Source organism: Neofelis nebulosa, chromosome 11 (genome assembly GCF_028018385.1).
Source record: "Neofelis nebulosa isolate mNeoNeb1 chromosome 11, mNeoNeb1.pri, whole genome shotgun sequence".
NCBI classification, from domain to species: domain Eukaryota; kingdom Metazoa; phylum Chordata; class Mammalia; order Carnivora; family Felidae; genus Neofelis; species Neofelis nebulosa.
In genome coordinates this window covers 95,250,286-95,276,596 of record NC_080792.1, presented here as the reverse complement: position 1 = coordinate 95,276,596, position 26,311 = coordinate 95,250,286, and the positions used below count along the sequence as shown (strand labels likewise).

At 56.2% G+C, this 26,311-nt stretch overlaps 1 protein-coding gene across 1 annotated transcript in view; it reads left to right on the top strand.

Moving 5' to 3' along the window:
* Nucleotides 1–26,311, top strand: part of GOLGA3 (golgin A3) — a 44,475-nt gene that overhangs the window by 6,262 nt on the left and 11,902 nt on the right. The window contains exons 3-16 of the mRNA XM_058691570.1: nt 3,063–3,221; nt 5,923–6,035; nt 9,424–10,082; nt 10,463–10,574; nt 12,209–12,515; nt 14,430–14,632; nt 17,495–17,632; nt 18,982–19,143; nt 19,406–19,774; nt 20,753–20,830; nt 21,584–21,847; nt 22,913–23,007; nt 23,685–23,901; nt 25,958–26,101. Coding sequence (XP_058547553.1) covers nt 3,063–3,221; nt 5,923–6,035; nt 9,424–10,082; nt 10,463–10,574; nt 12,209–12,515; nt 14,430–14,632; nt 17,495–17,632; nt 18,982–19,143; nt 19,406–19,774; nt 20,753–20,830; nt 21,584–21,847; nt 22,913–23,007; nt 23,685–23,901; nt 25,958–26,101 — 3,020 coding nt within the window. The remainder of the gene's footprint in view (nt 1–3,062; nt 3,222–5,922; nt 6,036–9,423; nt 10,083–10,462; nt 10,575–12,208; nt 12,516–14,429; nt 14,633–17,494; nt 17,633–18,981; nt 19,144–19,405; nt 19,775–20,752; nt 20,831–21,583; nt 21,848–22,912; nt 23,008–23,684; nt 23,902–25,957; nt 26,102–26,311) is intronic.

Below are 26,311 nucleotides of genomic sequence, written 5' to 3'. Positions count from 1 at the left end.
CTGCTGACGCTTTGCCTTTAGACAGGAGGCGGCGGATCACCTTGCATTTTGGAACAAGACTGTGGTGCTTCAGACCGTAATGAACTTTTCGTCCAGAGTTTGTTTTTACTAATCCTGTGAGCGCTTTTTCTTAGTTGATGCCAGCTTTAAATCACGTGCCGGGCGTGTCAGACCGAGAGCTGCCCCGCTCTCTGCTCCGGCAGACGCGCCAGCACCGGTCTCCGTAACGGTTCTGTGGTGTTACCTGCCTGGCATCTACCTTTAGGATACACAAATGGTGCGGGAGCGATCCAAGGTTATTGGATCACATTGGCAGGTTAGCTAATGGGTTCTTCATTCATCAGAAGTACAGGGTGAATAATTTACTCGGTTGTGAGGCCCCTTCCTGTTTAGGGGGGTCAGTGCAATGTGTCAGTGCAAAGTTGTAGGTATTGATGTACTCATTCGCTAGGAGAAATTGCATTTTCCTCTTACAAAATGATGTTCGGGCACCCGCTCCTTCAACAGCAGGCAAGGCTGCTAACAGCAGGGGCCCAAGACCAAGGATCCAACGGTGGGACAGACAGGGAGCCGGCTCTTAGATCCGTCACTGAGACAGTGAACCCTCGAGCAGGGCCTTGTTCGATCTCGTTTCACCTTCTTCTCGTGTAAGTGGAAGATTACTGGTGCCTGCACCCTTGGGTGGTCACGAGGGCTGAAAGAAATGGTACACAGGTCCTCAGACACAGTAGGAAGTGCTAGTGGCCCTTGTTTGTTATTGTTTCATCATCTTTGTTATCTGTCTGCAGTTTGGCTTGTGTTTGGGAACAATGGTCTTTTTTTGGCCTTTTAGATTTTTTTTTTTTTTTCAACGTTTTTTATTTATTTTTGGGACAGAGAGAGACAGAGCATGAACGGGGGAGGGGCAGAGAGAGAGGGAGACACAGAATCGGAAACAGGCTCCAGGCTCTGAGCCATCGGCCCGGAGCCCGACGCGGGGCTCGAACTCACGGACCGCGAGATCGTGACCTGGCTGAAGTCAGACGCTTAACCGACTGCGCCACCCAGGCGCCCCTAGATTTTTCTTTTTTAATGTTTGTTTATTTTTGAGAGAAAGAGAACATGGGAGAGGGGCAGAGAGGGGGCACGGAGGATCCAAAGTGGGCTCTGTACTGACAGCAGAGAGCCCAACAAGGGGCTTGAACTCACAAACCAAAAGATCGTGACCTGAGCTGAAGTCGGATGCTTAACCGACTGAACCCTCCAGGCGCCCCTCTGTTAGGTTTTTTTAAAAGTGTTGGGGCGCCTGGGTGGCTCAGTCGGTTAAGCGTCCAACTTCAGCTCAGGTCACGATCTCACGGTCTGTGAGTTCGAGCCCTGCGTCGGGCTCTGGGCTGATGGCTCAGAGCCTGGAGCCTGCTTCCGATTCTGTGTCTCCCTCTCTCTCTGCCCCTCCCCCGTTCATGCTCTGTCTCTCTGTCTCAAAAATAAATAAACATTAAAAAAAAATTAAAAAAAAAAAAAAGTGCAATGTAATGCTTAAAAAACTACTTTGTCATATAAACAGGAAGATGTAGAGACTCTTCCAGGTCTGTAAGCTCCTCAGAATGATAATCTAGTATCTGAAATGCAGGCTCCCCTTCCCCCTCACCCAGCATGGACCCAAAGGGTTGTTTGAGTAAGAATTGAGGTCAGGTCAGGATTGTGGTCTGGTCTCCTCACTGTTGCTTTGAGCCTGTGGTGCCCCATTTGTATTCTGTTTTTCCTCTTGGGGAGGCATGACAGTGAGTAGCTGTATTGGTTGGGCCTCACATTTCAAGTATCAGAAACCCATTTTGAATTTGCTTGGGTAAAGGGGAGTTCCCTGGATTCATACTGGGGTACATCGTGGGATCCAAGTGATGTGGATCCCCATAGGAGGCTGAGGCCTTGCTGCACTTAGGTACCTTTGGAACCACACCCAGAGACCCCTGGATCCTCCTTCCCTCCCTCCAGGCGCCATCTTGGTTCTTGACTGCCGACTGGCTCCCCCACCAGGGTGAGGGGGCAAGGAAGGTAAAAATCATTTAATTGTAAGAAGTCTTTTTTTTTTTTTTCCTTTTGACAAGGAAATAGATTTTAGTTAGTGTATGACAAATCCACATGTAATAATGTTAGCGGTGAAACTGAGCTTGCTATGTGCATGTATGGTCATCACTGGTTAAACTTGGGTGTTTATCTAACAACTGTTGATCAAACAGTAGCACAGTCTCTTTGTCCTCAGATTCTGACTCTGTGCTCAGCTTTGCCATAAGTGTTCTGATCAGTTAATCTACGTCTTTACCTTAGATTTCTCGTTTTGGAGGATACACTTATGCTTTGAAATGACTTTGGAATTATTCCTTTGTAAATGTGAGGCATGACTAATCAGCCCTGTGTCACTGGTGTCTGTTAGAAACATTATCAGCTGTGTTTTCAGCATTTATTTTCCTTTGCTGTTTTTTAAAAGCAGACTTCCATAAGATTTCTCATTGGTCTTGTTTAAAAAATTTTTTTTCAAGTTTATTTATTTATTTGAAAAAAGAGAGAGAGAGAGAGAGAGAGAGAGAGAGAGAGAGAGAGAGAGAGAGAAAACGAGTGGGGAGGGGAGGGGCAGAGAAAGAGGGGGAGACACAGAATCCGAAGCAGGCTCCAGGCTCCGAGCTGTCAGCACAGAGCCCGACACGGGGCTCAAACCCACAAACCATGAGATCGTAACCTGAGCCAAAGTCAGATGGTTAACCGACTGAGCCACCCAGGTGTCCCTCATTGTTTAAATGAGAAGGAAGATTACTACTTAAATTCCACAAGCACTGGGCGGAGGGTGAGGGTGGTCCACGGATGAGGGTGTCTGGCCCTGGCAGGCGAGCAGCTGTCCGATCCCCACACCCACGTGAGGAGAGCCCGGCCTGCTCTGCCGCCAGAGTGAACAGTCTCCTAGGACATTGGAGATGGCTCATGCTCGCACGTCTGGAGTCTCTTCTGTCCCGTCTTCTCTGCATGTCTGAAATGCAGCTGCCTCTCGTGGTTGACACTGTGATGGCTCAGCACACTCTCTCTTGCAGGTGCCAGTGTCGAGGCCCATAGAGCCGCAGATGGAGGGCGAGGCCTGGATGGACCTGGCAAGGGGGACACCTGTCAGAACGGGCCGACGCCACTCTTCCCAGACCCTGCATCGCCTCTTGGTCCCGCCACGAGCCCACTGGGTCCCGAGGCCTCTGCAGGTGTGGCTGATTTCCATGACAACCTAAGGAAGTCTCAGGGGACTGGTGCTGAGGGCAGTGTTAGAAAAGAAGCTTTGCAGTCCCTCAGACTCAGTCTTCCTATGCAAGAAACACAACTGTGTAAGCATCCATTCCCGCCGGCTCCTCCCTGCCCTCCCCTTCCTCCTGCGGCGCCCCCGTCGCTCCCCACCCTCCAGACACGCTCACTGCTCGTCCCTCTGTCTTCACCGGTCTGTCGCTTTGGTGGGTTGTGCGTGTTGCGTGCAGCTCCATTTTGGAGAGAAGCGGCGTTCCCTCGTGGTCACGCTGAGGGTGCGGCTCAGGGTCTGGGCTCGAGGGACTGTGCATGGCATGTCTTACGCTGGACGGTGAGCAGACAGTGGGGAGTTAAACTTCAAACTCTTTCTTCTATGAATCATTTTAATGAGCGCTTACCCCTGGGGACCCAGGGGCAAACAGGTCACAAACTGGCAGACTGTGAACCCTAGAAACGTCCAGGCCTCTTTCCAACACGTTTTTCCTCCACAGACATACATAATTTTACATAAAGGGATCGTACCACACACGCTGTTTTTCCTCTCCTTCCCCTTCAGTACCTCGTTCCCTCCCCTCCAAGTAAGCCACATTCTCACATGACCCTTCACGGGCCTCTAAACAGCCAGGTTTCGGGTGTTTTTGGTCGTTTTTTACAAAGGGAGTCAATTGTAGCATCCTGTGTTTTCTGTAGTGCTATGTGGAGGTCGCCCCAGGTTGTCTGATGCGACTCCATGTTCTTGCTTTTGAGGCTGGTCGGGGCCCCGTGCGTGGCCAGGTGGGTCTCCACTTCTGTTCGTTGGCCGGAACCCCCGGCGCTGGCGAGAGCGCCCTGGCGCCCGTGGGCACGGTGTCGCCGCTGTAGTTTCTGTAGGCTCTGTCCCAGGAGTGCAATTCCTGGTCAGAGGTGGGGGCGTCTTTACCTCCGTCATGCAGAGGCCTGTGGCCGCTGAGATGTGACCGTGAGATGACGTGGCACCCCCTGCACGCACAGGCCCTACTGTCACTCTCGCCACCGGCTGGGCGGCTGTGCCCGGAGGCGCTGTGCTCCTTATGCTTCCCTGATCACTCGGGCACTCTTCACCTGCTGGCCATTGGGTCGTTTCTCTGAATTGTCTGCTGATTTGTTTAGCCCATTTTTCTTTTGGATTGTTTGCCCTTTTCTCCACAGACGTTATTCTGCTAGGGCTGCAGCGTCTTTATAAAAATTCTGTACATTTAGGGCAGGCGCCTGGCTGACTCAGTCTGCAAAGTGTGCAACTCTTGATCTTGGGATTGTGAGTTCCAGCCCCACGTTGGGCATAGAGCTTACTTAAAATAAATTTTAACTGTCAACACTAAAGTCTAGAGATGCCATATAAAAGTGTGGATTCTTGACCGTAGGGATTTGTGAGCCCTAACGCCAGGTGCTCACTTGGTGAGTGTGTACCCGACCCTCAGTCTGCTGACTTGGGGGCTCCCTGCTTGAGGCCATAGACACCTAGGGTTTTCCCGCATGGACCCCTGAGCCTTGTGAAAACTACTAGATCTTTTCGGTGATAAGCACACACATTAGTGGTAACTCGGTGAGTTCCTAGCGATGTTCTTGGCCTGTGCTCAGGTCTGAGGGATTATGTAAGACAACGGCTGCTGATCTCCTCAGAATCCACATCTGAAGATGATGCGGTCTATAAAGTGGTTAAATTGTGACATTTTCCTGCTCTCAGCGCAGCAGCCGACCCTGCCTGTGTGCGTGGCGGCGTGCTGTGTACACGTCTACACGTCTGCTGTGTGTGAAAGAACCCTGGGGCCATTGTGCCTTTTGCTTTCTATTCAGCCCTTTTATTACCCAAAATAAAGATTGGGGTTTTGAGATATTTTAAAATCTGTTGTTGGCCCCAAAAGTTGTCATTTCCCCTTCTGTCCTCGAGCATGGCCCCTGCCCTGGAGCCGCCTCTGTCAGGAAACTGAGGTAACCAGCCCCAGGCCTCGCAGGGACACCTGCGTGGCCTTCACTTTCAGGTGAGTCCCGAATGCGTCCCTGTGACAGTGCTTTTCCCTAGTGAGTAACCTCTGAGCACTGCTTGTATGAGAACCTTCTGATTTTGCAAAGCTGTACTGTAACATGACTCACTGTAGGGATTTAGACAAGCTGTGGGTCAGATTGTGTCCCTAGATGTAACCATGTGAAGAAGGCACGTCTGGTGACCGTGGCCACATGCCAGGGTGGCTCATGTCCCCCGTCCCTGGGCCCCGCTCCATTGGCACTGCTCTCTGTGTGCGCCTATGTGAAGTCACAAGCGTGGTTGGAGCCAAGTGGGAGCTGAGGGTCCCTGAACCTCAGAACATCGGCTCTGGCACTGACTTCAGATTTACTTATCTTGTTACTACAAGTCCACGGGTGACCTGTGTCCATTTTCCCAGCTGGACGCCTCTAGGGAACTGTGAGCACAGACCCTGTGCTCAACCGGTGAGTCTTTGACCGGGCACGTCTGGTCTGTGGTCGGTGTCCGAAGCTCACAATTGTCTCCATCTGGAAATAGCTCTTTCAAACTGGACGGCTGTGTGTTGTTTGGAGCTAAATCATATTTAATTGGTAGTTGAATGGGAACAGCCAAGCCACTGTTCTGGTTTGTCCTCTGTGCCCTCATGCGTCACGAGTCACTAAGTGGTCGTTCCTCCACGGCAGGTTCAACAGAGGCTTCCCTGCCCCTGGAGAAGGAGGAGCAGGTCCGACTTCAGGCTCGGAGACGGCTCGAAGAACAGCTCAAACAGTACAGGGTGAAGCGCCAGCAGGAAAGAGTGAGTCTCCGTGTGTGTGTGTGTGTGTGTGTGTGTGTGTGTGTGTGTGTGTGAGAGCATGAGCGGGGGAGGAGCAGAGGGAGATAGAGAATCCTAAGTAGGCTCTGTGCCCAGCACAGAGCCTGACGCGGGGCTCTATCCCACGACCCTGGGATCATCCACACTCCCCTTCTCAAGGGCCTGTCCACACTCTATCTTCTAGAGGCCTGTGTGGTTTCATGCAACATTAGGTGATTAATATGTCAGGAGTTCAGTGTAGGATTCTAAATGTGAAATTTAGCATCACTCTTTGTCTTAAAAAATTATATGATATACACATAACACGGGTGGTTTAAAAGTTTTTTTGTTTTTTTTTGAGACACACACACACACACACACACACACACACACACACGAGTGAAGGGGGAGGGGCAGAGAGGGAGAGAGAGACTCCCAAGCAGGCTCCAGGCTCTGAGCTGTTAGCACAGAGCCCAACATGTGGTTTGAGCCACAAGCTGTGAGATCATGACCTGAGCCGAAACCAATGATCAGATGGCTGAACCGGCTGAGCCACCCAGGCGCCTCATAACTGGTGGTTTAAATGGAAGGATACTTTTGGGGGCTTCTGGCTGGCTCAGTCAGAAGAGCATGTGATTCTTGATCTCAGGGTCATGAGTTTGAGTCCCATGTTGGGTGTAGAGATTACTTAAATAAATAATAACTTTACATGGAAGGATACTTTCTTAGCCCTCAGTAACATACCCGCTCTCAAAGTGATGGAAACAGGCATTGTGTCTGTCACATGTTGGTCTGACCAAGTTATGATCCCTGCTTGCTCAGAAGCGAGGAAGGCAGGGTGGCTGCAAGATGCTGGGGCAGGGCCAGCTGGGGCAGAATGCAGCCTGGGGAGGCGCGGTCCGGTGTGAGGACCGGAGTCTCAGTCAGTCCCCACGGCCTGGCACCGCACGGCTGTCACCGAAGCTTAGAGCTGAACATCTGGCTGCACTGGGGTCCGTGGCTGCCTGTGTGAGTGCAGAGGCCCGTGTGTGCGGCGTGTGACGTGCTCACGACCAGTCCGCACCACCTGTCTGCGTATCCATGACTGCAGGAGAGGTGTTTTGAGGTTGGTTCAGACTGGGAGAATCTGCCAGACCTCATCGTGGGTTATGGGGGTAGGTCCACGTGAAGGGGCCTAGGATCATCTCAGTAGCTGCTGAAAAGGTGTTTGTGAAAAGTCAAAATACGCAAAACAAGTGAACAAAAACTACTGAAGGAGAAACAGAAGGGTATTTCTTTAGGAATATTTCGTTTACGTGAGGAGCGTAGTTCAGACGTCATCCTCACATGGCGTAGATGATGAGAAGTTCTCCATGCTGCCTTCCTCCCTGTGTCCTGAGTGCAGAGTGGGGGCCGCCTCACCCTATGCAGTAGTCTACCCGCATTTCCTTAACCAACCTCGTGGTCAGCATTCCGGTTGTTGCTACATTTTTGAAATTGCAAACAATGCCGCAGTGAACGTTTTGCGTCTTGGTTATATTCTTGTGGGCAAATCGTTGATTTTCACATTATTGGGAAAAGGCTTTATGTGTTTGTTAGTTGGATATTCAGTGTGCTCTGGCTAGGCTGGACTGGTTTATACCCCCGTTAGCAGGGATGAGACTGTGAGTGTTGGCCATCCTTGGCAACGTTAAAACAACAAACACTGAGCTTTTGTCCTCCGACAGGTGAAAGCAACAGTACCTCCTGTCGGGGAGCACCTTTTACGTGTTAGTTGTTTGCGTGTTTGTGTCAGTCTTTGTTCATTTTTCTTTTTTTTTTTTAAAGTTTATTTATTTTTGAGAGAGCGAGAAAGCATGGGTGGGGGAGGGGCAGAGAGAGAGGAGTGAGAGAGAATCCCAAGCAGGCTCCGCATTGCCAGCACAGAGCCCGGTACGGGCTCGAGCCCATGAGCTGTGAGATTAAGACCTGAGCTGAGGTTGTGTGCTTGACCGACTGAACCGCCAGGCGCCCCGTCTCTTTTAGCTATGTTTGCTCACTAGTTGGTATTCTTCTCGTCACATCCCAGGATCATTTTGAGATGGTTCCCTTTCTCCTCCTTGACCCCCTGCCCTGTTGGGATAGCACTGACTTTGTGGAGTAAACCTAGGATTGGCTATGTCTCTAAGAGAAAGTCATTTTGAAATAGCATCAAGGAACACTATCTTCTGTCATCCTTTGTCTCATTCAAAGCCGTTAGGGAAGTTCTAGCTGAAGTAATAATGTAAGAAAAAGAAATAAGAGATACAAATATTGAAAAAGAGGAGAAATGTTATTTGCAGGTATTGGTAATGCCTTGGAAAACTCTAGAGAATCAAGTGAAAAAAATTATAATATATTAAAATATTATAAAATAAGGGCACTGGGTGGTTCAGTAGGTTGAGCATCTGACTTCGGCTCAGGTCATGATCTCACAGTTGGTGAGTTCGAGCCCCGTGTCGGGATCTGTGCTGACAGCGTGAAGCCCCCTTCGGATCCTCTGTCCCCCCCATCTCTCTGCCTCTCCCCTGCTTGTGCGCGCGTGCTTGCTCTCTCTCCCTCTCTCTCTCTCTCTCTCTCTCTCTCCCCCCCCTTTCTCAAAAATAAAACAAACCTTAAAATGTATTTTAAATTATTAAAATAATGAGGGTTCAGAAAATCGTCAGTTGAAAAGACAAGTATAAAAAATCAACAGTTAGCCTAATATGGCTAGTTATAAAATTAGTGGGAAAAGAGAATATCTATGGCAACAGCATGATAAAATATCTAAGAATCACATTAAAATGGCAGTGGTTTGGAATCTCAAGCGGTCCGGCGCGAGCAGGTGTGCATACCTGGACGCGTGGCTCCTTAGCCCCTGAGTGATCGTACGTCTCAGGTGGCTGTGACCCAGCAGGGCCGCTTTGGATCTGGACGTGGTTGAGCCTGTCGAGACGAGTGCGTGCGCAGGGCTGACGGGACAGCTTTGTGAGGCCCTGCCTGCCGGATACGTGGGAATGCTGTGCGGTCCTGGTCGTGTGGGGCGTGTGCCCGGGGCTGGCGCAGGGAGGGTGGCCGGTGCAGCCTTTCGGGCCGCGAGGTTTGAACGCTGCTGTCACTCGTAGACGTGATTTCTTTTTTTTTTTTTTTTTTTTTTTTTTTAATTTTTTTTCAACATTTTTAATTTATTTTTGGGACAGAGAGAGACAGAGCATGAACGGGGGAGGGGCAGAGAGAGAGGGAGACACAGAATCGGAAACAGGCTCCAGGCTCCGAGCCATCAGCCCCGGAGCCTGACGCGGGGCTCGAACTCACGGACCGCGAGATCGTGACCTGGCTGAAGTCGGACGCTTAACCGACTGCGCCACCCAGGCGCCCCATAGACGTGATTTCTGTACTTTGGTTTCCTCCCCAGTGCAGTCAGCCTGCGGCCAGAGCACGACTGTCCAGCACGCTCGACCCGGAGCTCATGCTGAACCCGGAGGCCCTGCCCCGTGCCAGCCCGGTGGCTCTGACAAAGGAGTACTCCTTCCTGCGCACCAGTGTCCCCCGAGGGCCGAAGGTGGGCAGCCTGGGGCTCCTGGCGCATCCCAAGGGGAAAAGAAGTTCCAAACCAAGCAAAATCCGGTCTCTGGCCGATTACAAAACTGAAGACTCCAGTGCCGGGAGCTGTGGTGGGAACGCTCCGGCCGCAGACGCTGCCGGGGGCGCCCTGAAGCAGAGCCGGAGCAGCGTGACATCAGTAGTGTCCGAGGTCAGCCCGTGTCCTGAGGCCGAGGACCACCTGGAGAACGCGTCCCTGACGGGCGACAACATGTCCGAGGCTGACGGGAACGAGAGCGACAGTTCCTCCCTCAGCAGCGTGTCTACCCGTGGGACGCGCGGGCTTCTGGTGGACCCCGTGGGCACTCGCGACGCTTCCTATGTGGTCAACGGCCAGGAGATCGCCGCCGCTGCCCTGGGCCAGTTCCCCTCCATCACGGATGTCCTCCAGGCTGCGGCGGCCGAGCACCAGGACCAGGGACGGGAGGTCAACGGGGAGACGCGGAGCCGGACAGACAGCATCTGCAGCAGGTGGGTGCTCCCTCCACCGCCAGAGCCGACCGGCGGTGCTGGGTTTCTCCTCGTCACGTCCTGAGTGTGTAACGTTTCTGTATACACAACTCTGTCGTTCCGTAAGACGTGGGAGCAGGTCAGGAACCGCGTCCAGTGTTGAGGGATGCTGTTTCCAGTATTTACGTAGACTCGTGTCTAAAGCTGCACGGATACTTCCCTGGGCTGACCAGCTCCCCAGAGGGTTTCTTGGGAGCGTTTGTAAGAGCGTTAGTGGTCCACTGAAACCTTCTAACTGTATTTATAGTGTGGCGGGGACTGGAGCGGCGGTGTGGGGAGCCCAGAGACTCTGGATGCGTGAGGAGAGCTGGCGCCTGATGCTCTGTGCCTTTGTCCCCCAGCGTGTCCCTGGAAAGCTCCGCCGCGGAGACCCACGACGCAGTGCTGCAGGCCCTGAAAGACAAGATGAGACTCGAGGGTCAGCTGGAGGCGTTGTCTTTAGAGGCCAGTCAGGTAACGGACGCTGGAGGCCGGCAAGGCGCCACGGCTTCGGGGCGCATGTGCGCGGCCTGCGGGCTGGGTGCTCAGTCCTCTGTGTCCTCACCCTTTGTCCGCCTGCGTGGCTCGGTGTCTCCCTGTATGTCGGTCCTGACTCTGGGATGCGGGCCCGACGGTCCCGTTGGCGGGTCTCACCGTAAAAGACACTGGTAAAAGTGTCATCTTTGCCCCTTTAACACTTTCTGCTGCGGGTTCTGCCTTTTCTGATGTGAGCTTTGCTGTATCTGTTCAGTCTACTCCTGAAAACCGTTTCTGCCCCTTAATTTTCAGTTTTCCTTGGCAAGTGGGGTAAATCTGTTGAGTTGAATTCAGCTGTGTCCATTTGGTGTGGGGAGCAGGGGACACACGGGCACAGAGGCAGTGTCGCGGCAGCATGGGTGTCTTTCAGGAGCGCGTCCCAGCACAGGGTGTGGGGCAGCGGCTCGTGGCGGGAATAGCTTCCTCTCGAGCCTGGTGTGGTTTGTTGCATGACCTGGTCCAGGGACGCAGACCGACCCCTCTGTGCACGTAAACCTGGTGGTGGTCGCTGCGATTTCAAGGTGAATTGTGGTGGCACATGGTTGTCACTGTCCCTGTAGAACCTCATCCAGCGCATTTCTGCTTCATTTGCACCTCCGGCCCGTGAGTGATGTAGGAACCTTTGGTTGTGTTTATTTTACTTTACCTTCTTGCCCTCCTAGGATACCGACTTGCTCTTGAGTTGTGTGGATTGTGGCGGGTGTGATCCTTTCTGGCCGCCCTGTTAAAATCCAAGTTGTTGTTATTGCAAAATCTCATTGTGTTTGCTCACCTAACCGGATTTTTGGGGTATTTGTCGTCCCGTTTGCGGAATTTGACGTTCGTCTTCCTCATGTTGGTTTTCCCCTCACGCGTGTTGGTGTGCGCTTGTCTGCCCGTCTTTGCACTTTGGGATTCCCGTCCACACGTCTCGCAGATGGACTTCTGGGTGGGCGGGAGATGCTGATGGCAGACAGGGCACGCGCCTTCCCGCCGTCTCTCGGACGTTCTCTGCTGCCCGGAGGCCTCTGCTCGTGGAGGCCCCACCTCCCGCTCACTCCCCCTTGGTCCTACCGACCGTGTCCCTGCGGTGCCGCCGCCCAGCGCCGGGCCGGGCCTCGGGCTGCCCCATGCCCAGCGGCTCCGGCTGGAGCCCCTCAGAGCCCCTCGTGCGCAGTAGCAGGGGGCCCTTCCCGGGAGGCTCGGTCCCAGATCTGAATCTGACGGCACTCGTCGTGGGGCTCCCTCAGCGGGCCCGGTGTCCTTTCTTGGGGTGTGTGCGTGTGCGCCGTGCTGCGCTCGTTTCTTTTTTGAACGAATGTGTTTTCCGACGTCCTCGTGGGCGAGCGGGTGCTCGCACAGCTCGGGCGCTGCTGCGCAGAGCGTGAGCGGCTCTGGTCACCCCTCCTGCCCCTCAGGCCTGTGTGGAGGACCTGCCTCCTCCCGGGAGAGCGGTGGGGGCGAGAGCAGCTGCGAGCCCAGGAGACACGGTGCTTCCCTCTGAGTCTCCCCGGTGCCTCTCGGTGGCGCTCTTAACGCACCGGCGGCAGTGACCCGTCTGAGAGTCGCTTTCCGGTTGGGGGTCTGTGCAGGCACTTAAAGAGAAGGCGGAGCTCCAGGCGCAGCTGGCCGCCCTGAGCACGAGGCTGCAGGCGCAGGTGGAGCAGAGCCACAGCAGCCAGCAGAAGCAGGACTCGCTCAGTTCGGAGGTGGACACCTTGAAGCAGTCTTGCTGGGACCTGGAGCGAGCAATGACTGACCTGCAGAACATGCTGGAAGCCAAGAACGCCAGCCTGGCATCGTCCAACAGCGACCTGCGGCTGGCCGAGGAGCAGTACCAGCGACTCGTGGCCAAGGTGGAAGAGATGCAGAGAAGCATCCTCAGCAAGGACAACACAGGTGAGCGCGGCAGGTGGGGGGCGGAGCGACTTAGGTCTTGGAAGCGAACTCTAGACGCTTGCTAGTTGGTAGTAAGGTTACTTACCTTGCTCTGCCTTCAAAGCCTGTCGTGCGGGGGCTGGCGCTGCTCGCTTTTTCCTCAGAATGGCAGGTTGTGCTTCAAAGATTGAAAACCGACACTGTTGATGAGTAAACCTTTGTATTTCCTACGTTAAGTGCAGCTTTTGGCGGTGGTGGATCTCTGTGGGAGTCCCCTCGGGAGGGAGAGACGAGTGGGACGCTGGTGTCGGAGGGACGTGGCGGCAGGCCGTGCACAGAGAACCTGTTGTAGCCCTGTCCTCGCGCCGTCTTCTCATCCTGGGGCGTGTGCTGCACACCCCGCCGGGTGCCCAGCACCGCCCGCGTGCTCGCAGCACCTCCATGCTGGCTGACGGGAGGTGGAGGGGCAGGGCAGGGGGCAGCGGAGAGCCACGGTTGGCCCAGACCTCACAGCCTCTGGTGCAGGCCAGGCAGACGAGGTTCCCCTCGCAGAACAGAGGGGTGGCTTGGGGGGCTGCTCTGGAGGGCCACAAGGCCGTGAGACGGGGCTTCAGATGTGATGACAGAAAACAAAGAGTGACAGAGTGCTGTGACAGAGACTTTTCTGGCACCAGAAAGAAGAAACTGCTTGGCCGAGAAACACGCCATCGACTGTTTTCGGTCTTCGGGCATTTCCTGATACGCAGTCCCTTAAGAAAATTATAAAATCCGGGAAGTTCTGAGCACCAAGATAATTGTTAAGTCTGGGTTGCGAGGCCTGATGACCAAAGCCCGTCGGGCAGCAGCACTGACCGCACTCACACAGGGCCGCAGTGCGGTGTGGACGCCCTCGTGGAGCTGACGGCGTGTCTCCTGTGGTTCTCGCTGGGGTCGCCTTTCTGAGGTGCTGGCAGTCTGAACTCTGAAACACATCAGGCCCCAAGAATTTCAGACAAGAGGTCGTGGATCCTCTTAAACTGAGATGGTTTCTTGTTTTTTAATTTTTGGGAACTGTCTTTAGAATGGTAGGTGTTTTTCTTAATACTTGGCCACTTTGGTTTGCACTGTGATTTAGGTCATCCGTGACTTCCTGCCCCCTTTCCTTCCACTCTGCCCTCATCAGTGGCAAGAGTTGACCACGTCAGTGAGCCAGGTTTTGGTGCAATTAGCACTTAGCACGATACCAGGTGCCGCCTGGGCGCCCACAGTGGCTTTGCGGGCACGCAGTTGGCCCTCGGTACCCACAGGTCTGTAGTTATGCGTTCACGGGCACGCTCAGATTTGTCGGTAACCCTGAAGCAGGACAGTCCGTCGCAGGCAGGTGCAGCGCTGAGCACGGCTGGCGCCGCTTGACATTCACGCTTCCCGCTGAGGGGGTGAGGCGGTGCTCTGCTCTCCTGTGTGAGCGGGTGCCCTTGTCCGGTCTAGTGTCAGAGCCTCTGCGTCTTTGTGCTTTGTAGGGAGGTTTTGTATTTAAAGTGAAGTCCAAGCACTATCTTGTGCTCTTAAGTGTGAGACGTCTGTGACGTGTCTCACAGAGGAAGTTCCGTGTGTTCGGTGAGCTTCCTTCGGGCATGAATTACGGTGCTGTTGGCTGTGAGTTCAGTATCGATGGGCCAAAAGTACAGATTAGGTAAAATGCCTTTGTACACAAGCTCACGAGACAAGGTTGTATATTGATCCGTTCACTCCTGTATTTCTCCGGGAGCCACAGTTCAGCATCCACAACTGCGGTGTGACCTCTGCAGAGACACCGAGTCTGCGTGGGGCGTCCGTGTGGAGAGACGGACACCGTGTGGGGCGTCCGCGGGGAGACACCGAGTCTGCGTGGGGCGTCGGTGCGGAGCTGCGGGCTCCTGAGGAGTGGGTGCCCTGAGCTGCTGTGCTTGTCTTCAGTGCACGACCTGCGACAGCAGATGACGGGCCTGCAGAGCCAGCTACAGCAGGTGCAGCTGGAGCGGACCACGCTGAGCAGCAAGTTGAAGGCGTCCCAGGCCGAGATCGCGTCTCTGCAGCACGTGCGGCAGTGGTACCAGCAGCAGCTCGCCCTGGCGCAGGAGGCCCGGGTCCGACTGCAGGGCGAGATGGCCCACATCCAGGTACGGCCCCGGACGAGTCTCGTGTGGGACCCTGGCCTTTTCCCTAAATTAAGTCCTTCTGTTCTCAGGTCTCACGGTTGCCTTTAGATAAAGTCTGCTCGCCGCTCATTTAGCTGCTTCTCCAGCCTGCGGAGCAGCCGCTGTCCGTGACCTTCTGACACAAGGGGTCTTACAGCTTCTGCTGCATCATTTTTCGTTCTGTGACGAGCCCCCCCTGGGGGGCGCCTGTCGTGGTTTGAACCCAGCTCTCAGACCCACGTCTGCCCGGGTCTGGGGACTCTGGCACCAGCTCTGGGCCCTGGTCGCTGCCCTCCTGGGACGTGGTTTCTGACACACAAGGGGCACAGTGTGCATCCCCTTCCTGGTTGGAGTGGTCTCTGCTCCAGCTCCTTGACCACCAGGTCTTCGCAGCGTGAGCTCTCCCACTGCCCTCCATTTTGTTGGGGTGCAGGCGTGTCAGCCTCGGATTCTGGGGGGTGGGGAGGGCAGGTGTCTGTCCAGGCTGCAGAGGAATGCTGGTCTCTGCACTTTCCCTCAAGGCCCCTTGCTCTGGGCTCTTCGTGCTCCAGAGGTAGTCAGGATGACAGGCAAGTGGCTGAAAGGCACTTTGCTCCAAGTCTTGGGGCCTTGGACTAATTAGGCTGATTAGGAGGGTGCTGAGTGGTGCTTTGGTCAGCCTCTGTCTTCTTGAATGCAGACATGGGTTTTGCTCTCTCTCCCTTTGGTTTTCTTTGTTCGGATGAAATATTATAGACTAACTAAAACTTTAATTCTCAGGTAGAAGATATAAAATACTAACTCCACTAAATGCTCTTTTAAAACATAAAACCTAGGGGCGCTGGGGTGGTTCAGTTGGTTGAGCGTCCGACTTTGGCTCAGGTCATGATCTCACGGTCCGTGAGTTTGGGCCCCGCGTCAGGCTCTGTGCTGACAGCTCGGAGCCTGGAGCCTGCTTTGGATTCTGTGTCTTCCTCTCTCTCTGCCCCTCCCCTGCTTCACTATCTCAAAATAAATAAATAAACATAAAAAACAAAATCTAGGGGCACCTGGGTGGCTCAGCGGTTGAGCGTACAACTTCAGCTCTGGTCATGATGTGTCATGGTCTTTGAGTTTGAGCCCTGCATCAGGCTCCACGCTGACCTGACCATGCAGAGCCTGCTTCGGATTCTTTCTCTCTCTCTCTCTCTCTCTCTCTCTCTCTCTCTCTCTCTCTCTCTCTCTCTTTCTGTCTGCCCCTCTCCAACTTGCACACTCTCTCTCCTTCTCAAAATGAGTAAATAAACTTAAAAAAATCGACAGGGGGCCACCTGGGTGGCTCAGTCATTTGAACGTCCAACTTCGGCTTAGGTCATGATCTCGTTGTTTATGGGTTCGAGCCCCACGTTGGGCTTTGTGCTGACAGCTTGGGAGTCTGGAGCCTGCTTTGGATTCTGTGTCTCCCTCTCTCTCTGCCCGCTGCGCGCCCCCCCCCCCCCCAACTCACACTCTGTCTCTCTCCTTCAAAAATGAATAAACATTAAAAAAAAAATCTACAGTCTACAAATATATGAATTAGAAATGTTCTTAAATTTGTTACGTATGTTTCAAGGTAAAGGACCCCGCAGGTACATATTTGTTATACTTCCAACATACTTGGAAATAAATCACCATGCACGTTAACGCAAGCTTGCAGTGATGGTGCCTTTACATGAGACACGAAACAGTTAAGGAAGCTACATTTGTGTGTCTTGCCCCGAGTCAGAAATGAAGTTGGAGGGTAGAGTGGAGGAGGGGCTCCGGGGAGGAGAGTCAGCTGTACCTGACTTTCTCAGGCACCTCCAGATTCCAGGATCCGCCTTCCTGATTGGGTGAGGGCGTTTTCTCCCTCTTTCCCTGGTAACACAGAAGTATTGCCAGGCACATTCAGGAGGCAGCACAGAGCAGAGTGGCTTTTATTCTTTCATTGCCTTAAAACACAAGTCCCAGCAGGGGCACCCGACCAGCTCGGCTGGAAGAGCGTGTGACTGTTGATTTTGGAGTTACGTGTTGAGCCCCACGTGTGGTGTAGGGATGCCTTGAAATAAGGAAACTTACAAAACAAAACAAAACACAGTCCCAGCAAATGGTACCTTCTCCTGTTCTGGGTAGCTTCCATTGAGACCCCAAAATTCACAACTTGTGGTCACATGTGGCATCTCACAGTGTCAACGAGTGTTCACCTTGTATCTGGAAGTAATGTGCTTGAAGGTCCAGTCACAGAGCCGTGTCCCCTGGCTTCTCTTTACCGAGCCCCCTCTTGGGGCTGGCACGCTGTGCTGTAAAGCTGGGCACCTTCTCTGTAAGAGGTGGTGGGTCAAAGGAGGTCTAATAGTCTGTGACAGCCAGGGTCTGACCCCAGGCTGGATCGCTTCCTGGGAATGGCCAGGGTCAGCCCGGTGAGTATCTCGGACAGTTAGGCACTGAGAGGCCAAGGCGTGAGATGTGGCCGGTCATAGTTGGACAGGTCATTTTTGGGGCAAATTCCAGCCGCTGCTGTCCCTGCCATCCAGGTGAGAGCCCTCACCTTGAGGGTCCTCAGATAATCCCTTCAGCAGGAACTTCTGTGTAGGTTTTGCTACAAAGTGCGTATGTAGCCTTGGGGGTATTGACCACTGGCCTCCGGGCTGCCAGCCTGCCCCTCTTCGGCACACACAGACAGCCCCAGTGTCAGGATGGGTGACAGGAGGGTGGGCAGTGAGCCCTGTGTAGTAGGGTCCCGGGGAACAGTTTCCACTGCGGTTGTCACTGGATGGGACCCTCGCTTTCATGGCCTCTGGGGTGGGCCGGGCTGTGCTTGTGTCTGGAATCTAGCCACTTTCTACCTTGTGGAATTTTTCTCTGAAGGTTGGACAGATGGCCCAGGCAGGCCTCCTGGAGCACCTGAAACTTGAGAACGTGTCCCTGTCGCACCAGCTGACGGAAACCCAGCACAGATCCATCAAGGAGAAGGAGCGCATTGCCATCCAGCTCCAGGGCATCGAGGTGAGGGCCGGGCAGCTCTGGGGCTTGCTCTTTTCACGCTGCGACACTCGTCAAGGTTGAGAAAACTTACAGATGTGTGTGCGTAAACAGTAATACTCTATCCATTCAGATGTCTATTAAACTAACCTTTTGGACAAGTGACAGCGATTCGGGGTTTGGCAGTTCTGTTCCTCATGTCACTGGAGACTCATCCGTCTGTCTGATCTGAGTTGCCGGCGGTGACTTATCTTCCACTGACTGTGTGGGCCTGGAGCCCTGCACTCGGCCCCGTGGTTGGGAAGGCGCTGGCTAGCAGGTGGGCAGGAGGAGGGTAGTGCGTGTGTCTCTGAGATGCCGTGTCTCTGACAGCCTCGCAGCGGTAAGCATTTCCTGTCTCTGAGCGCTCAGCCTGTGTTTCTGTTGGCCCCCCAGCGAGCACACGAGCGACTTAGGATGTGGCCAGTTGCACCTGCGGATTGTTTCCAGGGCAGTGGGGGCAGTAGCTCTGACCTGTTCTCCTTAGCTGTGAGGCCCTGTACCGTTTCTTACCCTCTCTGAGCCTTGTTCCCTTGATTTATGAGATGAGGACAGTGACACCTGCTCAGTAGGCTTGTTGGGAAGAAGGAAGGAAGGTGCACAAGGTCTGGGTGGCGTGTGGCCTGGCGCTTCTGTGCTGAGGATGTGGAAAGTCAGCGTCCCGTGACTGGCGCTCGCCCCTCTCCTGCTTCTCCGCACGTGCCCCCGTGTCCTCACGGGTGCGGCGGGTGACAGAGGAGAATCGCGTCATGGCAGGGGCCTGGTGCCAAAGACCTGGAAACATTTAAGTTAGAAGCTGACGTTTTTCCTCAGGAAACACACGTAGGTGTTGGATCTTACCTGCGTGAGCAAATTGTAAAGAACTCCATCCGTGCTTGTCCCCCAGCCTCGGTCTGGTTTTACCAGCTCAGTGACAGTGTTCCCAGTGGCACGTCCCCAAAGCAGGGACACCTTGCAGCCTGTCTTCACGGCAGAGGCAGCCATGGGGGTGTCGTTCAGCACTCTATCCCGTCTCTTTTTCTTTTTTTTTTTTTAAAGCTTTAAGTCATCTCAACACCCAACCCAGGGCTCAGACGCACAACCCTGGGGTCAAGAGTCAGCCGGGCACCCCGGTTCGTCCCATTTCTTAAACCCGGGTTGCCTGCTGGCTTCTCCCTCAGCCGGTCCCAAGGGTCAGCAGAGCGGACTGGACGGCCGGAGGTCACCGGCCTTTGGCTCCTCTGGCCCCGGGCTCCTCTGCCTGCGGGTTGGGGACGTGATGGTGACAGACGAGGGCCTCTCCCCAGGGTGGCGGGTCCTCCTGCTCTTTAAACAGCACGGTTTCCTGTGCTCAGGCCGACATGTTGGACCAGGAGGCTGCCTTTGCGCAGATTCAAGAGGCCAAGACGATGGTGGAGGAGGATCTGCAGCGGAGGCTGGAGGAGTTCGAGGGCGAGAAGGAGCAGCTGCGGAAGGTGGCGGCCGCGGCCGCATCCCTCGAGCAGCAGCTGGAGCAGGCAAGCCCTCCGTGGCCTCGTGGGGACGCCCCGGTGCCACACACGGCCGTCCTCGTGCGGCTGTCCTCGCGGTGCCTGTCTGTGCGCCGCGTCCTTCGGACTCGTTGTGATGTCACATCAGAGCGGCCGCCGTCGCCGTGCCGGCCGGGTGTCCCCCGCGCGTGCCAGCCCTTTGTGTCCGTGCGCTGGGCGGCGGCGGGGAGGGGGCCGGGCGGCGTTCTCCTTCCGGGGCAGGACGCCGACCCTGGTTCCTGTCTCCCAGGTGACGCTGGCGCTGCAGCAGCGAGACCAGCAGCTTGAGGCCCTGCGGCGGGAGCACCTCGACCTGCTGAAGCAGCTCACCTGTGCGCAGGAGGCGCTGCAGGCCCGGGAGCGCGCCCTGGGTGACGTGCAGGTGCGCTACGACGAGCTGCAGGCCCGGCTGGAGGAGCTGCAGGAGGAGGCCGCCTCCAGGGACGACGCGATCCGCTCCCTGCAGAACGAGAAGATCGTCTTAGAGGTGGCCCTGCAGGTGGCCCGGAGCGGCGGGGAGGGGCTGGACAGGGGAGCGCAGCGCCTGGCGGAGGGCGCCGAGGAGACGTCGCAGGTTCTGGAGCAGCTGAGACAGGAGTTGGCCGTCAAGTCCAGCCAGGTACTGCGCCCGCTGTCGTTTCGTTAGGAGCGGAGGCCACACGCGTGAGAACCAGGGCAGTTGTCCCGTCCCGTCTTTGATCTCCTGGTTGTGGAAACGCGGAAGAGCGCTTGCCGGGGAGGGACCCACGCCTGCAGGTCACGTGCTGCCCATCCCGTTGACTACGGGCAGCGTAGATGCCCGGGTCCGGGAAAGCGAGTCACGTGTGGGGTGTGGACAGTAAGCTACCGAGAAACCCCAGCGTCTGTTTGCAGATGACGTAGAGCTCAGACGCGGGAAAAGTTATGTAGAACGTTTGGATCTTCCCTGCTGTTTGCCTGCGGTGGGGCCTGCTGGACACGTGGTGGGACGGTCGCGTGTCAGTGGGCGAGGGCGGGAGACAGAGGGGCGTGTGTGGACACGAGCCGGCTCGCCGCTTCGGGGGCCATTGTGCCGACGGCGTGACGTTGTGACGTGACCCGACCCAGGCAGACGTTCACGCACGGAACAGGAGGACTGCGGGGTGTACAGCGATAGTTAGTGGCCGGGAACGGTTTGCCTTCAGACCACCACCCCCGAGCATCCGGCGCCAGGAAACTGGTGTAGGTTTTCCTCTGGGAAGTAGAGTGAAAGGAGTCCATGTTTCCCCTGCGAACACTACCCTGGGCCAGTCACTTGTCAGGGACCTTCTGGGTGGGTCTGAATGTGGTTTTACTGTTGGCTCAGTAAGAGGGACGCCAGCGGACCCTGGCGGCACTCCGCGTCCCATTTGAGCTTTGCCTGTATTGTTGTGGGGTCTCTGGTGGCAACCCTGTGGACAGAGACACTGTCCTGAAAACAGGGAGGTGGGAGGTGGGTTGGTGGCTGGCCTCCCCGTCCCCCGGGAGGCTGTCTCTCCAGCCTTGGAGGTGGGTCTCCTGACACACGGACCCAGAGTCAAGCCAGCGCGGGGGACGGAGCTCCCACAGTGTAACGTGTGGGCACGCGTGTCCTTTGTAGGTGGGGCACCTGCAGCAGGAAGCTGCCACTCTGAGAAAGCAGACGCAGAAAGTCAAGGAGCAGTTTCTTCAACAAAAGGTAAAAACGTGTTGTGGGTTTTCTTCACGTGCAGTAAGTGTGGAGAAAGGTCCCGTGCGGTTCAATCACTTGCGTAGAACAAGACCGGTCAAGAAGAAGGCGACACCTAGGCCTCTGCCATGCTGTTTAAAGACACTGATTCCAAGCGACGGCCTCACCTCTTGTATTTTAATGTCTCAGGTCGGGATGTGGCTTCAGAGTGGGGTCGGCATCTGTGACACGATCCCACTCTGCCGTCACGTCAGAGGGCGTGTGCTTTGCTGCGGCACAGACGGACTCTTCTGTTAACGTGTCTGTGAGAAAGTTCCGCCCCGATGTGGCGCCGAAGGGAGCCCTGGTTCGCGCAGAGGGTGGGGACGCACGTTCTGTGTCCACAAAGCTGATGGAGGCTGTCGGAGGATGAGTGCGAAGTGTGGCCGACACCAAGGGTTTGGGGAAGGGCGACCCGAGGGACAGTTAGAAGTGGTGCTGGATGTCGTGCCGAGATGCAGGTGGGGGGAGGGCCCGTCAGGAGCCTGGGGCCCGAGGAAGGTGAAGCCGCCAGGCGACACCTGCTGTGCACGTCACCCAGATGTGTTCAGGCGCGTGACATGATGCTGTGCCTCAGTTGGTGGTGTCCTGGACTTGGTGGGATGTGTTCTCTGTGGTCCAAGAGGCGTTATGCCGTGGACGAGTGGTGAGCACTTTGGTTGAAGCCGCGTGAGCCCCAAGACCCTGCCTTGTCCCGGCTGCAGCTTCTGTCTCATCGGGCAGGTGATGGTGGAGGCCTACCGGCGGGATGCCACCTCCAAGGACCAGCTCATTGGTGAGCTCAAGGCCACGAAGAAGAGGCTGGACTCAGAGCTGAAGGAGCTGAGGCAAGAGTTAATTAAAGTTCAAGGGGAGAAGAAGTCCGTGGATGTGGAGCATGTGCGCCTGCAGAAGGAAGGGTCCCACGTCCGTCAGCAGATGGCCGACCTCGAGGGGCATCTGCAGGTGGTGCAGAGGGAGCGCGACGAGATGGAGACACACTTACAGGTCCGGAAATTCAGCCAGATGTGCCCAGGGGTGCGTTGTGTCCGGGTAGAGGGCAGGACAGCCTGGAACCAGTCCCGCCTGGAGCCCCTGTCCTGGAGGGATAGATGGACGGAAGAAGGGACGGGCGAGGCCCGGCCTCTGGGAACTGGCATTGGGAGAGCTGAGGGAGAGTCTGAGGCGGGCAGGAAGCCGGGAGCCCTGTGTGGGGGACACGATGTGGGAGGAGGCGCTGGGCTGGCTGGTGACGCCACAGCAGCTCTGTGAGCTCTAGGCTTTCGGGGGAGGGGGCTGGTGACATGTGAGGGGCCCTGTGGTCCGCGGGAGGTGAGTGTGGAGGCAAAAGGACCCCGGTCCAGACTCCTGTCCTGCAGATGAGTGTTTCCTGAGATGAGAGGGTGACAGAACAGCCGGGGGAGACCAAGGGCTCCGTCCTGTGGGATGTCTCCCAGGTCCCACTGGATGGCCAGGTGGGACCCAGGTGGGCAGACTGGGTGAGGCTGCAGGCTGGGCCTGGGAGGTGCAGATGGGAGAAGGGGGCACGAGAGGAGCTACCAGGAGCCGGGGACCTGGGGGGTAACACCTGCAGCACCCAGGTCACGTGTTCCTTGACGTGCTCGGGGCTGTGGGAACCCAGCCTGTCCCGGGAGGCGGTTCTCACCGTACAGAAAGAAATGAGAAAGGGCAGCCAGTGAGGTGGGAGGCAGCGTGAGGCTGGAGGCCATCATCCGTCTGTAGTTCAGTCCTGCGGGTACGGGGGGGCCTAGAGGAGCCTGGGGGGCTCGGGCAGTAGTGGTCCTTGGGGACTGTGGGTGAGGGCTGTATCCCAGGGGGTTCCACCCCAGCCTTCGGTCCTTCCCAGGCACTCCCTCCAGCACCCTGGACCTTTCTAAAGAAGTCATTTATACGAAGGGCAAGCCTGTCTGTCAGGGTCCTCTTCAGGGCCCTTGTCCTCGAGGGGGGCCCTGAAACGGCACCATTTGCCCTCAGGGAGGCTGGTCCCGAGAGTCAGGCCGCCCAGGGAAGGTTTGGTCTCCTCACTTGGTCTTTTCCTCTCTTCTTCTGAAGTCTTTGCAGTTTGATAAAGAGCAGATCGTAGCTCTTACGGAGGCCAACGAGGTGCTCAAGAAGCAAATTGAGGAGCTCCAGCAAGAAGCCACCAAGTGAGTGGACTTTGAGGCATGTGCGGGCGGGAGGGGTGGGCGGGAGCAGCTTTGAGCTCTGCTGGGGCCTACTCACAGGCAGCCAAGGAAGTCAGACTCCAAAGTTACCGCTGGAGAGCAGATCGCACCACAGTTCCGTGGCTGCATAGTTTCACGGTTAACATGCGCTCCCCTTGTGTGTCTGTTACATGCCAGCGGCGTGTGGCAACGCCTTTCCCCCTGGCCGGGTCCCCAGGCAGGGCCAACGTTTGCGTGTATCCCTCTTGCCGTGTGTACGCACGCCGGGTAGCCTTCAGGGGCCTGTAACCCTGTGGCATATCCCGTGTCCTGCCCTGCTCTGCCTTCGTCCCTTGGAGGTTGCTTGGAAGCAGGTGTGTTAAGATGTTTACCGCTATCTGAGAAGAGTTTGTTTGGGAGGACAGAAGTGTTCTCTGCCCTCCCAAGAGCACCCCCTCCAGGAGGGGAGCAGGGCAGACGTGAGCGCTGTGCTGGTCCCTGGGGGGGCAGCCAGCACAGGCCCCCGCTACAGGATCGGGCCTGGCAGGTGCAGCAGCCAGCTGGGGCGGGGCGGGGGCGGGGCGGGGGGGGGGGGGATGCGAGAGCCTGTCCTTCGGAGGACTCAGGACTCGTGGCACGTGAGTTCAGGTGGCCTTCTGTGTGCGCCTGTCACGCCCTAGGGCCATCATGGAACAGAAGCAGAGGATGAAGCGCCTGGGCTCAGACCTGAGCAGCGCCCAGAAGGAGATGAAGACCAAGCACAAGGCTTATGAGAGCGCTGTGGGCATCCTGAGCCGCCGCCTGCAGGAGGCCCTGGCGGCCAAGGAGTCGGCAGAGGCGGAGCTGAGCCAGCTGAGAGCCCAGGGCTCTGGCGGCGGCAGCGACCGCACTCTGCAAGTGGGTAGCCCGTCCGCTCCCGCCAGTCAGCCGGTCGTGCACTCGGTTCTGGGGGCTCGACGTGTTAGCAAACGTTTGCTTGGAACACCTCGAGAAAGAGTCTGGAGAGACGGGGCGGAGCCAGCGTGTAGGCGGCATTTCTGTGAAGGGTCGCATGCCAGCAGCGTGACTGCACAGATCAGCCCCCGGCGGTCCTTCGAGGAGCACGCCGTTGCCTGCTCCCCCAGTGCGGGCCCTCGGTCTCCCCACCCCTGTCCTTTCCCGCACCCCTTCAGCGTCTGTGGAGGGATTTCCCGGGCGGGTAAAGTGCCGTGAGCAGCCTGAGTGCCAGTGTAGGGGGGTCGGGGCGTATTTGGAGAGTCCGGAGAAGCTTCTTGAAGGATGTAATATTTGAACTGGTCTTGAGTAAACAGGAGGCATTAGAGTAGATGGGGGTGCATCTCTGCAGGGGAATGTTCCTGTGCAGGGTGTGCAGGAAGATCTGTGCTGTGCATCTAAGGGGTGCAGTGGGTCGGGCAGGGGTCCTGCTTGCAGGGGTGTGGGTGTGTGCAGGTGGGCAGGCGTTGGCTCTGAGCTGGGGCTGGCATGGGATGGAGGGCTGACCGGCGCCTCGGGCAGGGTGAGATCTCACTCTTCTGTGGTGGGCACTGACGGGCGGTGGTCGAGGACATCTGGGGTCAGGCGAGGCTGTAACAGGGAGACCGCGTGGACTCCTGCAGTAGCTGAGAGATGACAGGTCCAGACGAAGGTTGCGGAACAGCCAGAAGGAGGGGCCACTGAAGCACGTTGCTCCCTTGGGAGGGAGAGCCCGTGTGTCGACGGCGCAGGCCAGGGGCTAGCGAGGGGGCGGCCCCCGGTGTCCGGGTTGCGGGCGACTGAGTGGCTCTGCTGACAGGAGAAGAGGGACCCTGGGGAGGGGCACCTGCCTGCTCTTCCTGCTGGAAGGAAGGCAAAAGCCTTTTGCTCCGGATGGTTTTTTAGGGTAAATGGATGGAGGTTGTCCTGGAGGAGGACAGAGGACGGGGCCAGCAGGGCAGGGGCTCTGGGCTTGCGGGGCATTTTTTTTTTTTTTTAATTTTTTTTTTTTTAACGTTTATTTATTTTTGAGACAGGGAGAGACAGAGCATGAACGGGGAAGGGTCAGAGAGAGGGAGACACAGAATCCGAAACAGGCTCCGGGCTCTGAGCTGTCAGCACAGAGCCCGACGCGGGGCTGGAACTCACAGAGTGTGAGATCACGACCTGAGCTGAAGTCAGACGCCTAACCGACTGAGCCACGTAGGCGCCCCTTGGGGGGCATTTTTATTCCTGTGATGCAAGCTGTCAGAGTTCCCCGAGCGTCCCCCGTGTCTGTGAGTCCGACGCGGTCTTGGGTGTCACACACCCTGCCAGCTTCGGCCAGTGTGAAGTTTTACCTGACTAGTTGACGTGCCTCTGTTCGTTCCTATGCAACATCCTTTTAGGGATTGTTTCTTTTTAAATGAAGTTTGTTAGGGTCTCCTCCCCACTGAAGAATTTGAGCGGGAGGACACTGTGTCACAGCACGCTGGTTTCTTACCAAACCGAGAATATCACATGCTGCTTTTACCTGGTTACTTTCTAAAACGGGGGAGGGGGGGGGGGAGATGTATTAAGTTGCAGCTTTCCTCTAAGTTGAAAGTCTTTCGCTGCCTGATTTTTAATTTTGGGGCTTACACGTGTCAGGGGCAGGCCGCAAAGTGCCACGTGGAGCCTGCCGTCCCCCCCACACGGCGTCTGTGTTTAGACTTGTCAGACGGGACCTTCGGCCGGTTACTCACCGTGGATTATCGGTACAGTGAGGCCAGAGCGAGATGGACAGTAGACCGTCCTTCAGTATAACGGCTAAGAAACACACTTCACGTGTGGAGACGAGGGCGAGTGTGTGCAGTGCACCGGGTGGTCGTTCCGTTCTGCCTGGTGCAGCTTCCCTGCCACAGGTCGTAGGTCCCTCTCCTGCGGGGAGTGAGGGGGGGGCACCTGTCACACGCCACGTTGAAACCCGTGAGCAAATCCACCTTCCTGTCCTGGCTGTTAGGAGAGAATCCAGGCTCTGGAGGCAGAGCTGCAGGCCGTCGGCCACAGCAAGACAATGCTGGAGAAGGAGCTCCAGGAGATCATCTCACTGACCAGCCAGGAGTTGGAGGAGTACCGGGAGAAGGTGCTGGAGCTGGAGGATGAGGTAGGCCAGGTTTCATCCTCACACAGCAGGCCCTGCTGCCCCCATGCAGCTCTGCTGCAGGCAGAGAGGTGCCTTACAGAGGCAGGAGCCGGCCCGTGGCTCACATGCACACCATGCTTCTGTGTGCCATCGGCCCGTTTGTCTGGGTCCTGGACGGACACACACACGCACACACACACACACACACCTTACTGCTTGGACTCCCCACAG